This window comes from Colletotrichum truncatum (assembly GCF_014235925.2).
Source record: "Colletotrichum truncatum strain CMES1059 chromosome Unknown Contig_0002, whole genome shotgun sequence".
NCBI lineage: Eukaryota > Fungi > Ascomycota > Sordariomycetes > Glomerellales > Glomerellaceae > Colletotrichum > Colletotrichum truncatum.
Genome location: NW_027222399.1, coordinates 1,831,480 through 1,847,047, shown reverse-complemented (window position 1 = coordinate 1,847,047; position 15,568 = coordinate 1,831,480). Strand labels below are relative to the sequence as shown.

The window sequence follows — 15,568 nt, the reverse complement described above, 5'->3', positions numbered from 1 at the left end:
AAATAGGTGTCCCAACAATCATTTACGAGGACTGAGTTCGCGCCGCTTCTACTGCGGCTTCAGAAGGCGGCGACTTGGTCGGGCTCGCATCATCGGGCGAGTCCCCACTATCGTCACCGGCAACGTCTGAAATTTCAGTTGACCCGTCCTCCTCGTCGACGTCGTCGGAATCTTCGTCCTCTACGGTTGCCTCTTCGTCCTGCAGGGCGTAGCCGGGGCAGCGCTCGACCAGGCCACGATAATACGCAACAAGAACTTCCGGGTTCGGGACAATCTTCCAATCTACCCTATAGAGGAATTCAAGTTCGAGGAGCTTGAGCTCAGCGACCCTAACACCTCCTACCCGCGCATATGTCGTGTTGTTCCAGAACAAGTCTGATAAGCCCTTGGCGGCGACGGTGGCGGCCGTTATCAAGAAACGATGTACAGTGAGCGTATTGATGGTGAACTCTGGATATAATGCACACAGACGGTCGATGTAGTAGACCATGGATAGTAATAGCGGCGGTGTCAGCGTCGCATGTTTCGCTAATCTGTTTAAGTATTCAAGAACCGAGATACTCGGTGCCGTTCTGCGCGAAATATGTTGTGAGCACTGCGACATCAAAGAAAACATGAAGAGCTTTTTTTTTGCTCACCTCGAGTGGAACCGAGTCAGGCTGCCGGAACGAAGGGCTAGGGCGTCGTTGGTCTCGATGAGCTCCGATAACATGTGTGCTATCAGGACGACCATGTCCTCGACGCTGCACAGCTCATATCGTTGAGGCAAAATCTTGGGCGGCCCGGCTGTCGGTTTAGGGCGCTTAGTGGCGCTCGTAGACGAATCGCCAGCGGTGAATGCGCTCGCCTGCGCGACGGCAGGATCTTGGGAATTGCGTCGTTTGCCGGGCGAAGCCATGACAGTCGTGGCCTGGCGTATAACGGGAGCCACGACAGCCTGTGATTGTGTTGGTGGTTGTGGTCGCGGAAGCGGTGCGGAAGGGTCTATCGGCTGAGGACGCGGTGGTGGTGGGGGTTCGGCAGGCGTCGCAGGGACAGAGGTGCGCGGGACATCGACGGCACCTTCTTGACCCTGCGCCTGGGCGTGTTGGTTCGATGGTTCCATGGGAGAATATTGTGTGCCCGCATCGACAGCTACATATTGTTTGGGGCGTGGTTGTTGGGAGGGCGAGGCCATTGAGGCAGACGGGGAGGATCTGGATGCAGAGTGTCGCCGCGGCAAAGGGGCCGAAAGCCGGGCAGGAGATGAGTGCGGGGAGGATCGCGTAGGGGCATAATGAAAGTTGCTCGGCGAGGCATTGGCGGAGCTGGCGACGATGGGAGATGTTGTCAACATGGTCCCGGGCGCATCGTGGGTCTTGATGGAGGCAGAACGAGCGGACGTGGAGAGTGAGCAGAGGCCGGTTGATAGTGCTTAAGGGCAACAACGTGGAAGGCTTGGTATGTCTGGAGTAGGCGCAGATTTGCAGATTGACAGAACTACAAAGATCAGATTAACACCTGCTGGAAAATCGGGAGGAGGGCGCTCGTTTTGCCGACGTGGATGGCCTGAACACATTCGCCCAGTTCACGTTACCTACCTAATACCAGGTCCCCCCCAAGTGCCACTCACTGGGCTCATCGGCACCAGCGAACCCAGCAAGCACTACACTACCAGCAAAAAGCAGCAGGTCAAGGGGGAAAGAGTGGACTAACGGGCTAGTAATTGGACTGGAAAATGGGTAATCCAGACTACGTACCGCTAACCAGTGAGAAGTACCAGAATAATATTGGCATGGCATGGCATGTGTGGAGGAGGACGCGCGAATCTGATTTTCTGCGGTCTCGGCACCGAAGCCAAGCACCACGCTTGCTTCTTCCAGCCAGTCATCTGTGGCGGGTTTAGTGGGGTGCAATTGGCACATGGACGTGTGAAATGTGCCAGGAGTGGTGCTACGTGCTATCAGTGCAGAGGGCTGTTTTTTTTTCCCCCTTGTGATATCTGGGGGCCCGCTGATTGCACCATACTCTTTCCTTGAGGCGGCCCTTCTAGGTGGGCCATTCTTCTGGTTCGGGACACCGAGGGAAGCCACTAAGGTTGCTTTGGGGTCCAGTATTGTAACCCTTTCTACCCCCACTGGGGCATCGGGACACCCTCTCACGCAGGTGCTTACAGGGTACTGGCTGGTTACAGCACCTTGGGCCTGGACCGGAGGCGCCGTTTAGGAGGCTGAATTTTTTTCTTCCCCCTCCCCATCTCTATCCGTAGAGATATGAGGAACCATACGTGGGACGGGGGGGAAGAAGCTTGGCACCACCCGCCTAGAAGATAACAACGGGGCACCAGTGAACTGGCAAGCGGGCTTCTGAACGATCCAATCCAGCCTGTTTGAGACGAACCTCTTTGAGTTCCACGTACCTGCCTTAGGTGCCTTCCTCGTATGGGAAACCGCACCGAGACAACGTGCTGCTGGCTGCCACTTTGTGTTGTTTTGGGGCGGGGAGTGGTTGACTTTTTTGATTCATACACTAGGCGTCCACCTTGCCTTGCTCAACCCCGCCTATCGTTGATCCCCTACCAGGCTCCCCAGCCTCGAATGCCGGTGTCACTACAAGTCGTCAGATGTCAGTAATCTCGCGCCAGATAACCCCCAGTCCTTGATTGATTCTCACGATTGCACCACCTTGGACAGCATACGATTCTTTTATTTTTATTTTATTCTTTTGGTCCATATGCCCACCTGGACCAGAGAAGATACACTCTCTTCGTCTTTGTCCATCACCTAGCCGATCCTTCGTCCGCTTAGGTGTCTAGCTTGTACGTAACAGTTCTGCATCCCGCTTTAGTGACCGCCTTCATACGGGCTTTTGAGGCCACCTTTTACTCACTATGACGGAACCCGACAACATGGTCCAGATCCGGTTGCTCCAATGAGATGAGACATCCGTCAGCCGGCGGGCTGTGTGCCCCGCTCCGAGGTTGCCTTTTAGACGTATCGCACCTAACTGGCAACTCCGCAAGGGGAAGTTGATTCTCAAACCCAAATTACTCCCTCCGTGCCGTGTTGGCCAAAAGAACTATGTCAGTGACGCAGGCAGCATGTTGCGTGCGCTTGGGAGAATGGGATTCCACTAGTAGTGGTTATCAAAGCCTACATTCAACCGTACCTTATACCACCAGTAAATCGAGGGATCTGCACACTTCATCATGTCAATCAACCGTATTTGAAAGCTAGTGAAAATCGATGCTCATTTATATGTGCGAGGCTTCCGGCCACGGGATGTCCCCATCATTCATTGCGTGACTGTACTTCTTCGTAGGAGTTTTCAGCTTTATTGACAACATAACCAATTCAATTTTGGGTTTTTAGTCATTTACTGAAATCATCCATTCGCTCTGACCAACTTTGACGGAAACATATCCTAACCATTCAACGAAAGATGCATACGAACTAAATTTACTCTTTAAACTCTTCAACGCACTTGGTCTAACATATTATAGCAAATTCACAAACAGCTCAATTAGACAGACAATCACATGTAACGTCATGTGTAGCCGCGTATTCCTCGATTGTTTTTAGCAATTTGAAGCCATTCACGCTCAGAAAATTACACTAAGGTGCCAAAAAGCAAAAGGAACACCTCCCGATGCGAGGGTCGAACTCGCAGCCTTCGGATAACATTGTTGACTGTGGTAGTCGTAAAAGTCCGACGCTCTGACCAATTGAGCTAACCGGGATCGCTCGTATATGGCTGTTTTCTTCAACATCGGTGAGAATATGCAGCTTGTCTGATGGAATCAAACAGACCTGAGGGGGTAGGAGCTGACTGAATGGATACGCTGGATGTTTTTTGTACGTAACCATTTGTAAAGAACTTACTTGACAATTGCAGTTGCTGATTTAGTTCTTAGTTGGTAGACACCATGTCTCCTTGCGAAATAGGCCATAATTGGCTGCCGTCCTGGTTGGTTTCCTTGTGGATACGTTTCTAGCAAACCCGCCATCACCGAATCTCGTTCCCTGTCAGTGGTCTATCACCATCATACATTCTTCCTCGTTCGAATTGCAGAGCGCTCGGCAGAGTTGTGGGTGAGGGAGAGCTGAGTTGGCTGTTGTTTGTCGGTATTGATGGTTAGCTTGGATCCAAGCGTTGACGGAGTTCTAAGGGATCATCTTGCTGTAGCCATGAAGAATGTATTAAGGGCTTCGAGAAAACCGACGGGTACTCCTCTTTCGTCATAGCTTCTATCGTTTCATTGCCTAAGAGACGTAGCCTAGGGAGGGTGGTAGCTGTTCTTTTGAGGTTGTAGACGTCGAATGAGCACTAGTGACTGACGGCGTAGAGACTAGGATTCTCTCAGCATATGAAGCAGATGGAATAGTCTAGTATGAGCTTTACTTGCTGAACTAGGGCTTCTATCGCACTTTTGACATCACGGTGTAGCGTGTTACTACAGGCTGTTGAAAAACCGCTTCTGCTTCCAGTACCCTCATAGTCACTCACGTTGTCCTACTTGACGGGCATGATGAATTGCATAGCAGCTGAGTCAGGGTAAGACGCCATCCGTCGTTGCATAAGCGTTGAGATGGGGTTTTTAAGATGCAGCTTGAGACAAAGAACAGAGAAGGGACATGTCATAAAATACATGAGAAGGACGAAGGCCTGACACAAACAAGCCTGGGTTGAGCCGTAGTAAAACCATTCCTTCCAGCATCTCTTGAGTGACAGGAGCTTTAGGCGGGATATATGAACAAGAGAGAAGTATTAAGATAAGAGTCGACCCACCAGTTGTTCGACATCAGCGGTGGAAAAGGTCAACGATCATGGACGTTTGCTGCCACGACTCCCGTCTCAATTTTACGTCACTGGAATCAATCAAGTATTTCACACAACTTGCATGAAGGAGGTATCATACAGTGGCTTTCTACTCTTATTTACGAGGGTGACTGGAAACGAAGCGGCGCTTGTTTAATGACAAATGGCAGATTAGTCTAAGAGTAAAAACCGAGACAACATATCTCAACAGTCCTCCAATAAGTTTACAGCATTCTTAAGCGTTCGGTACTGAGATTAAGGTGTCGATAGAGACAATGATCTACTTCAAGGCCCTTCACATTTCATCCTCCAGCCCTTATTCTCACACATACACAATGATACGAATTGGTTATAGATATCACCATTTGATTCAAAGCCTCAAAAGTTCATCAAAGTTGACTAAAGTGAGGGGTTATTGTCGCTGACCCGGAAGGATGAGGTCCAGCTTACACGGACTTTCCTCACGTGATTGACTATTGTACCTAAGTAAATGCTAATGATCCGTTTATCTCTTTCCGGAAGGTAGCTCTGTGTGAATCAATGAGACAGGAGGCGGGATATTGGCCAGCACATTTAGCGCGCAGCCACCCAGTTTGTTAGGCGCTTTTAACCTTATCAATGAGGAGCTCCAGTTCCCTCCTGGGACACTTGTTATTTATCATCTGGGGGAAGAAAACTGCGGCAAAACTGGCATGCAAAGACGCATTCCTTGAGAATACTATTATTTGGAGGCTCATAGATTAATCAACTGTACTCAATTTCAAGGCTGAAACTGAAAGGAGGGCAGCATACACTCTTACATTGACAGCAGGTGGCACACGCCAGGCGCTACCCCAAACTTCAGCTGACATGTGAGGATCCTGAAAACGACTGGTTGCGATACGTAAAACGCACGTGCCTTATCCCCCAGTGCCGCCAACTGGCACGGGTACCCAGTTTCCCAGCCTACGGATACCTATCGCCCTGAAGGTGATTGATTAATCGTGGGCCATCTTGCGAAAGACTTCCTGGCTTCATTGCATCTGCTGTACGACTCACAACCTAGTACCAGGCTTCAACAAACACCATTCGAGAACCGCACCGGTCACTACATCGCCACCTTCGCCGGGGAGACGGTTGCCGATTTTGTAAAGCTCAAACCGCCCCTGCTTGACACTCGACCAGTTGCATGGACCTTGGCCTCTGACGCAAGCTCCGTCGCCGCCGCCGCACCACTTCGTCCTTGCAAGCACACGACGTGCTGGTTGAAGTCGACAGCAGAGAGCCGAGGTCCTTCCCCGCATCATCACCGAATATCTCCATCATGGCGCGATTGTCAAGTCCCCCGATCCTCTCCCAGATACTGAGTGCGAGGAGCTATATCGAACAGACAAGTGCGTTGCGGGCACTTAAGAATGATATCGTTGGCCACGCGCAAAAGAAAGAGTTGTGGGCTGGACTGGGCGTGCTGGAACCGATCGTCAAGATACTCAATGCCGCTCGATCGCCGGCCAAGGTAAACGGCAAGGACACTCGCCCCCACGGTAACTCGCGGGGATTGAGCGAGGAAGAGAACGTGAGGCTGCAGGTTCTTCAGCTCCTCGCAAGCTTCGCCAACGGTAGGTCGCCAGTTCTCACACACCCAGTCATCTCGACTGTATGCTGAAATTATACTTTGACAGGCGGAACTGCCTTTATCGAACCGCTTCTTGCCGCCGGAGCCCTGCCAGCTTTGCTGGCTAATGTCTGCCCGATTTCGAATGCTCCCTTGCTCGTCACCACGGCCCTACGTGCCCTGCTCAACATCATCGAGGCTTCCGCCCTCGCAACACCAGCCTCTCCAGTTGATACGCAAGCTTTGGCCGAGGCAGTTTTTGCATCAGAACATATCGAATCTTATAATGCTATACTGTCGACTGCATCCCCGGCTCCGGCACAACAAACTCAGATCACACTAGTGGCGAATATAATCAGTCAATTATGTCGGGAGGAAAGGCACCAGCTTGCCCTGGCGAACTCTGGCGCTCTGGACTCGCTCGCGACAAGGCTAGCAAGCATTGCTGTTGCCGAAGGGCATGTTGTCCCCTACGCTGAAATATTTGGGCGCGTGGATGATTTGTCTGATTCCATTCCGGACGCGGCGCCTTCAACCTCTAACCTGGCCCCGATTTTGGAAGCATTGGCTACAATTATATCTGATTCACGCTTCAGGGCTTGTATGCTACTATGCTCTCCTGCAATCATGGCCATTTTCCCCTCCATCAAGTTTACCCCTGCGAAAGAAATCCGAGCTCCCTGGAACTCACTCGAAGTAACCGGTCTCGGCTATGCGCGGCACCAAAACCTCAGTGCGATGGATTATTTGCTTCCTGCTATTCCGGTGCACCAAGGTCGAATTTCGGGTTCCCAACAGTCGCATTTCCCCCCGCTTGGTGCCTCTGACGCGCTGGAGCGGGCCCGCTCAGCTGCCAGTAAATACAGTTCTACCGCATCCGTTTGGGAAGCTTCACGATTCGAGTTGTTTGGAAACGAGGGAGAACCTGAGGAGGATCAAGAGAGCCCTCTTATTCCCTGGCTCATTCTTCTAATCAGGTCGCGTCGAAATGCCGAGCGGCTGATGGCTGCTCACCTCTTGACATCGCTCTTCAGGTCTGGGTTCGGAAGCAAACATTTGAGAGAAACCAGCCTTGGATTACTGGTCGTGCCCGTACTCACGGAAATGCTGGACCAGCTTCAAGTTTCACCGCCGGTGGTCAATTCCCCTCTAATCGATGCGGAGACGGCCTTGAAGTGGGCGATTTTGGAGCGGACGCCAGCGATACTTGCTCGAATGATCACCGACAGTGAACCTCTTCAGAAGGCTGCTTTTGACTGCGGGGCCGTCAAGACTTTTAGCAAGCTTCTCAAAGATGCGTACGAACCGATTCCTCCGTCAGCATATGCCAAGATATGGTCGCCGCAAGCTGATACGAATATGGAGACGGAAAACACGTCCCCCTCGTGTGCTTTGGGGCCAGAAGGACAGCCTCCGCTCCTAGCACACAGGGTAAGAACGCGGGAGAGTGCGCTGAAAGCGATCGGGGCCCTTGCGGCCGGCAAGGATGAGTACCGCAAGGCGTTTGTCGAGCAAGATGTCGTAGCCCACATCGTCCAGTCTCTTTCTCCGACCCCCGGCAAGCCGTCGAACCCTAAGGACCGCTCCAAGACGAACGAGCCGGATGGACCCGTCTCTGGCGGCTCACCGTCTGACCACAACTCTGGGTACGGTAGCAATCCATTGTCAGTGCTGATTGCGGGCTGCCACGCAATAAGGATGCTGTCGCGGTCCGTGAGCATCTTGCGAACTTCCCTGGTCGATTATGCTGTTGCTGTTCCCTTGTTCCGGTTCCTCAGACATCCTGACGTTGACGTCCAAATTGCCGCAACTGCTGCGATATGCAATCTGGTCACCGAAGTCAGCCCCATGAGAGAGGTAAGCAAATCGCCACATGTTCCAGTAGAATTTACCTGTTAACAAATCTTTTATAGGTTCTCGCCGATAGGGGTGTCATGAGGATCCTGTGCGAACACGCACATTCGCTCAATGCTGCTCTGCGACTAAACGCTCTCTGGGCACTGAAGCATTTCGTTCATGCCGTGGACCCCGAGACCAAGAAGCAATGTCTGGAGGAACTTGAATCCGGATGGCTTGTGCAGCTCATCTGCGACGACACGGAGGATGAGGCACTCTTCCTGGCTAGATCAAAGATGGATAAACAAACCGCAGTGGAAACCGAAGACGACATGGACGGAGATGTTGAGATGGACCAGACGGATCCGTTGTCTAAATCGTGGTTGAGCTCCACCATACAACCACAAGATGCTGACAGCAAACGGGCAGCCAAGCTCAGGCAAACGGAAGCTAAGCTGGCAGCCCTGCGCGAGGCCGAGTTAAACCCGCTGCGGAAAGCACGGAACGATGATCTCGCCATTCAGGAGCAGGGGCTCGATTTCATCAGAAACCTGATCGGAGCAACGGGGTCTGGCTCGAGCTCAGAATCGGCGAACGAAACCACGGAAATGATTGACTACCTGTTCAACGAGCTCGGGCAAGATAGGTTCTTTGATATACTGGCCAGAAAACTGCAGGCTAAGGTCCTCCACCCAACGTCAAGGCGGTCAGTAGGCGCGGGCGGGAGCTCGGGGCGTGAAACTCGGGTGCTCTACCCGCAAGCCAAGATCATTGAGGCCGTGGTGTTTATCCTGGTTCACATGGCAGCTAGCATTCCCAGGCATCGACAGTTGGTCATTGCGCAGACGGACCTGCTCAAGCTGCTGGCAAATCACTTCAATAGCAAGGACAAGGAGGTACGGGTTGCTCTCTGCCACTTGATCAGCAACTTGACGTGGCAGGACGACGATAGCGACGCGCGGGCGTGCGCTCAGCGGGCGTACGAGCTGAAGAAGCTGGGTTTCCTTACCAAGCTGGAGGGTTTAGAGGACGATTGCGAACTAGACGTGCGGGAGCGGGCCAAAAGTGCGGTTTGGCAGATGAAGCAGGTCAGCAATTATTAGAAGGCGCGAGTGGGTGTGTTTGAAATGGTGTGTTATATGCATGTACGATAGATGTACATGGAGTTTTGCTTGCAGGGGATACTGTATACGGTATAACAGTACATGATGAATGAAGCACAGGCATTGATTGGATATGATTACATCTTCTATCGAGGACTTGTCGTGTTTGAAAGTGGTAATAACGTTGGCTGAGTGTATTTTAGGGGTGGAGGCAACGTTGTCAGGTGGTTCTCACTGTTAGCTTGCCACGGGCCGAGAATCAAATGTACCTGTCAGCTTGAGCACCCAGGGCGCCGTTACCTCAGGTATTGACTATTGTTTGATTCTCAACTAAGGTTGTATCTCGCTACAGTCTGACCAGATTCAGAGCGCAACTCGTAAGTGATGCTACGCGATGTCTTTTAACGAGAAGACATGTCCAGTTGAGGATTACGTGGTTCATATGGCTGTTCACGAAGAGGGTAAGAATAAGAAGAGTAGTAAGCCAAGGCGTGGTTCTACTGGGAAAAAGCCAATCGATCTATTCGTTTTGACTCTGCCGTGTCTCGTATGATGAACGCCTTGATCCGAAGCATTCGGGTACAGGCAAGTAGCTACTTGAGTGTGCTATGGATTGACTTCTAACCCAATGGAGCTTGGAAACGTCACAATCTGTGGGAGACATCGACTGATTCCACTGCAGCACGGAAAATCGGACATTGCATATGCTGTGTTCTCGCCGGAGGCTCCCCTGTGAGTAATCCCGGCAACGGATGCGTGTAACGGAGTAGCGGTCGGCTCGGACGTCATTCGAGATTGATTCTGGCGGAGATGGCCGAGCGAGGGGTATTTCGAATCATGTAAAGCGGTTCTTCTGGTCTCCATTTGTCGCCCGTTACATTTCGAAACCCTTTTTTTTTTTTTTTTTCCCTCCTTGTTAGTACCGCTCGCAGCAGGATTTGGTGTTATTGTGTAAGTCCCCGGAAGCAACGGATGGGTTCGTTGTCCTCCATGTGATCTGATGATCACGAGAGGGAAAGGGAAGAAAGCTCTGGAAAAGAAAAAAATAGGCAAACAAGAACAAACGCCGAGCTAGGTTCACATAAGGCGGGATCCACCACAGGTTCAAAAGTGGACGCCGCTAATGTGCCTTGGAGGGGTTCCAAACCGGGTCACGATCGACGACAGGGTCGTTCGGCACAGGGGTGTTGGTGGCATGACGCAGTGGGAGGGAGGGGAGGGTTATTGGATTGTGGACCACTACCCTCACTTATGGACAGGGCCAGAAAGTATTTTGCAGACGATTGGGGAGGGGGGAGAGAGGGGGGCCGGAACGGCATCGAGATACAACAACGCTGCTGCTGCTGCTGCTGCTACATCTTGGCGCGGTGTGGTGCGTCCAACTACCGGCCTTGTGTTTGATGGAGTTGCTTCCCGCATGTTATCCGGTTGGGAAGACGAATAAGCGTGTGAGATGGATTACATTTTGGGAGGGGTGAGAAAGAGAGAGAGAGAGAGAGAGAGAGAGAGAGGTCTCTGAATACATAGTACGTCGTGATACCTTCTCCTCGAAGCTATGGCTGTCTTTACCCGTTGATACCCCGCCATTGGTTTCTGAAACTTTCTGGCGTGACTCCTCGACAGAACTATCTGAGCTGCATACCACCCTGTGATGAGATGAAATATGGGCTGCTGTGGGGATGCGAGCCGTTCGTTTTGCTGGTTTCCAGTTGACGAGTATTGTGAGGTGAGATGGATAGAGAAGATGGGACGTCAACCCTCCCATCCTGGGTGTCACTATGGCGCCCTGCCTTGGCCCTGATCACCATTACTCAAAAGCTAGCGTCTTTGATTTGCTAAAGAATGCTACGATATGAGTCTGGACAATACGCCCTTTAGTTATCAGAGGGCATGCGTACTAAGTGTGGCGGGATCCCGACAGTGCCGAATGTGCGCCGGTTGAATGCGGTCGGGGAGCCCGGAGCGGGTCTTCCGCGAGGTTTAGTCGCTGTAATGGCTCCCTCAGGCAACACGTGTGGCTGGCATGCAAGCTTCCATCAAGTCGATGTCATCATGTCCAGACTTTTTTTTTCCTCATTTTTTTCCACATTTGCGCCAGCAGCATTACCAATCCAATGACGGGCTCCAATGTTTAGAGCCGTTAATGGTGGCTTCTTTGGTGCCGAACCACGTGTGTTGCAATTGGGTCCTTGTGAAGCCCCGTTCTGCCCGTTCTGCAATGCATGGCAAGGATTCCCTCTCTTTCTGCCCCATCGTCCTTCAGGTCACTCGCGGGTAGCGACAAGGATTGTGTCTCTTGTTATGATTCAAACCCGCCGAACGATGCGTCTGTGCATCTTGTTTACCCAGGTCGGGATTTGCTTTCCTCGCCGGTTGTTCTAGCGCACATAATGGCTAATGTAGAGGTCAAGCTTGATGGGTTGGAAGCCTGGACGATATCCTCCGGGCCTACAGGCATGCAATTGGAAAGATTGACACAAAAATGTCCGAGCTTGAGAGCTGCAGCCTGTCACGGCATTGTTGGGATGGGAGCCGTACAAGACCAAGACAGAGACTAATAATGCTAGACCATTGGCGCTGACGCCTTCAAACCAACAAATGAGGCGCTTCGACATGTTGCTTGATGAATAAAGTAACGATGCGATACCCTACCTATTATGAGATCCACACCTTCTCCGGTGTCATGCTCAGGTACATCTGCAGGCGATTACCGGGATACCTCTCGGTGCAAGCGGCTCTGACGCTCACATAACCTCAAATCCATCCTGGCCCCATCATCGACTCATCACCTTCTCCACAGCACCCTCACCAATGGCCACATTGGATTGGCAGAATCACAAACAAACTACGCCTTCATTCCAGGGTTCCTCCCCGGCAGCCTTGGGAGCGGACCTTGTTGGAACGTACTGCAGCCCATGTTGTTCGTGCAGAATCGTTCCATCTAGACAAACCTTCTCTCCAACTTGGCTGACTTCAGACAAGGTCGCCTGACCCAAAGACCTTGTCAACAGGGCAGAGATCTTTCCTTCGATTTCCGACAATAGCGGGACCTTTTACGATTCACCTTACTCCCGCCCGTAACATCCGCCCTGGGGACCATGACTAGGTGGTTTCTGGGATGGGAGGATGGGAGGATGGGAACAAGGGTCTCCTCCGGCCTCGAATCGCAAGTCTCCATTCCGGCGAGAGCCAGTCATCGGACGCCTCGGACGTGTTAGTGACGCTCGATATTCTAGAGGTATGAGTGATTCACATGCTGAAACCCTTGGACAGTATCCCGCTTCAGAAGTTGAGGGCACCTGGCCTTGACCAGAAGTATAAGACCCTCCTCCCTCTTCTCCTTTCCGAGAGATCTGTTGGCCCATCACAACACCAACAAACAGCACAGTCTAAGACAGCCTCCACCACTTCGCGGCGATCATAACAGCTCTGATCTCGTTTCCAGCCCTGTATCAGACGGACTCTGCGAGATAACCTACAACACCATCTAATATTATCTCAAACATCCAAACAAACGCAGCCATGGGTCTACTTCTGAACCGAGCTAACGAGGCTCTCGACGTCAACCCACCCCCACCAGTGGTAGAGCGGTTGAGCGTAAACGGTTCCAACTGGCTCTGGGCCGTCGTCGCCATCTACACATTGTTCTTCGTACGTCTTACCTCTTACTACCCTGCCCCCTTCGTCTAGGGCCAGCTAACACCATCCCAGCTCGGCGTGTATGCCATGTCCTTCAAACCCAGGGGCAATGAGAAGATCTTCCACTACCTCCTAAGCATCGCTCTCCTCGTCGGCGCCATCACCTACTTCGCCAACGCTTCTGATCTCGGCTGGTCCCTCGTGTCTGGACGCCAAATCTTCTTCACCAAGTACATCAACTGGGTTGTCTCATTCGCCGTGGTGAACATCCTCCTCGGCCTCGTCGCTAACATGTCCTGGGCCACTATTGTCTGGAACATTTTCCTCTCCTGGGTCTGGGTCATTAGCTACCTCGTCTCTGCCTACACTTCGTCTGACTACAAGTGGGGCTTCTTCGCTTTCGGCACCGTCGCCTACCTTGCCTTGGCCGTCTCGACCTTCACCCATGGCCGCGTCGGTGCCAGACGTGTGGGCACTGCTGGCGACTACTGGATCCTCGCTGGCTACTTCAACCTTTTGTGGCTTCTTTACCCCATTGCCTTTGGTGTCTCTGAGGGAGGCAACACCATTGGCGTCACCCCTCACTTCATCTTCTTCGGCATCTTGGATATTTTCATGATCCCCTTCGGTGCCGTCCTCTTCCTTATCCTTTCCAGGAAGTGGGACTACAACGCCCTGAACCTCTACTTCACCCAGTACGGCCGTGTTCCCCAGGGCGGTCACTTCCCCGAGAAGTCGGCTGTTCCCGCTCCCGGCCCCGGCCCCGCTCCCGCCGCCACTCCGGCAACAACTGCTGCTGTCTAAGCTAGCCTGCAACATGTGGGATACCATGAGATGTTCAAATTAAGGAGTCTCATAACCCCTCTGCCAATGACTTTGTCTACGGCAACTCATTTGACGCTTCAACGACACACGAACGAAAACGAAACAAATGACACAAGAAATGAGCACACTCTTTTGATACGGGAGTTGGAAGGAAGCGTCACGGCGGATTTGTAATAGACTGGGCGAATATCGACTTGAAATACCCTCACTCGTTTGATCATATTAAGATTCCCCCTTACGTTTTGGAAAGAAGGATACTCTAAGGAATACCTGGTAATATGTAATAGATTGGCTGGATAATATTCTATGATAGATATAATAATTGTTTTCTTTGACTACATGCTTTTATGACTTGTGAAAACCTGTCGGAGATGTAGTGTAGCTAGGCAACAAGGAATGATATCACCAATGGTAGGTTAATCAAAACAATATGGTACATTTAAATAATCCATGGATGCGAAAATGCTTCATCGTATATTCTATCGCTTTGACTTGCGAGAGATATCGGCAAACAACATTCATTCCCTATGAACGTTTGCCCGTCCGATATATCGATTAAAGGCCATTGTTTGTGCCCAAACATCTTCAAGAATAACCCGTAAACGGACAGGCATTAAAATACCGACACAATTGAACCGCAGGCTCTCTACTCATACACCTTGACATTGTTCGCATTTCCGCTCACATTCCGTACCGACAAAGGCAGCATAGCCAAGAGCTCAGAGACGAAAGGAACAGGCAGCTATGCAGTTAACGAGGAAACGGGGATTCCCAGAGTATCGCCGGGATAATTTTTCAAGCTTTGGGCCCCCCTTCCTCTTGGCATAAGATCATCCTTGGCTTGCATTCAATCACCTCAAAATTATCTCACTCGTCTAACCACCGATGTCTTGGTTCTTTTTGCGACGATGAACGACGGATGTTACACATGCTGACGAAATAACTGTTATGTGTTGTTTTTCGTCGAAAATCATAGGTGCGACAACAACTACGCCACGCGTCCTTGTCCCTTTCAATCGTGTCGTGTGGTGGTGGTGGCGGCCGTTTCCAGAGATTTCGAGATAGATCTGCAGCCGTCAAGCATGGTGTCAATCTCATGGATGATCGACGACTGTGGCTTTAATCGGGTTTGAGTTAGGGGTTGAAGTATGCATAGCAGTCATTGTTTCTCTCGGATGCTTTGCCGAAGGATGATAAAATAGTGTCGTCGTTGTCTTGGCTGAGGCTCTGATGCTTGGCATGTGTTGCTCGACGGCGGACGAGACGCCGTTGACGTTTCCGACACGTCTTACATCCCTATAGCTAACACATTGAATAATTCAGTAACCGCAAATAGCACGGGTGAACCGTTTCTATTGTCGAGACGATGCTGCTATTGTTACTCGCTTCATCATCGAACATTGACGGGGTTGCCCGGTTAGGTGACCTGATACTGCGGCCGAAATGAAATGGATTCGACAACAAGTTGACGAAGAAAACTGTAAGGACGGCTCATGATATGGTATTGCTTTCTCGCTTTGTTTACCCCTTCTCTCGGTTGATTGTTGGTAAATCATACCTTACAACAAATGAAAAGTCTAGCAAACTGGCTCCGCCTTACGCACAGCTTAAAAACTAAGGCTGCCATATTTACGTCAACTACTGATGAAATTGCAAGCGAGCTGCAAAAATCACAGAGAGGTGATGAGCTCCTATTCCTCCACCGATACTTGTGGCCTTGCACTTGTCAATGGGAACCAAGCCTGCGGTTGCAGGGCAAATGCTCTGACAGCCA

The 15,568-nt window shown here is 51.3% G+C and overlaps 3 protein-coding genes across 3 annotated transcripts; 2 read left to right on the top strand and 1 right to left on the bottom strand.

Moving 5' to 3' along the window:
- Positions 1-22: 22 nt before the first annotated feature.
- Positions 23-1,336, bottom strand: CTRU02_203467 (cyclin; the record flags this gene model as incomplete). Its single annotated transcript, XM_070204212.1, has 2 exons — positions 23-584; positions 639-1,336. 2 exons carry the CDS (start codon positions 1,334-1,336, stop codon positions 23-25), a joined length of 1,260 nt encoding a protein of 419 aa, XP_070061975.1.
- Positions 1,337-6,100: 4,764 nt separating this feature from the next.
- Positions 6,101-8,290, top strand: CTRU02_203466 (armadillo repeat protein; the record flags this gene model as incomplete). Its single annotated transcript, XM_036724090.1, has 2 exons — positions 6,101-6,395; positions 6,459-8,290. The coding sequence occupies 2 exons, from the start codon at positions 6,101-6,103 to the stop codon at positions 8,288-8,290; spliced, it is 2,127 nt and encodes a 708-aa protein (XP_036584204.1).
- Positions 8,291-12,852: 4,562 nt separating this feature from the next.
- CTRU02_203465 (heat shock protein 30) lies at positions 12,853-13,773 on the top strand (the record flags this gene model as incomplete). Its single annotated transcript, XM_036724089.1, has 2 exons — positions 12,853-12,981; positions 13,042-13,773. 2 exons carry the CDS (start codon positions 12,853-12,855, stop codon positions 13,771-13,773), a joined length of 861 nt encoding a protein of 286 aa, XP_036584203.1.
- Between the last annotated feature and the right edge of the window lie 1,795 nt (positions 13,774-15,568).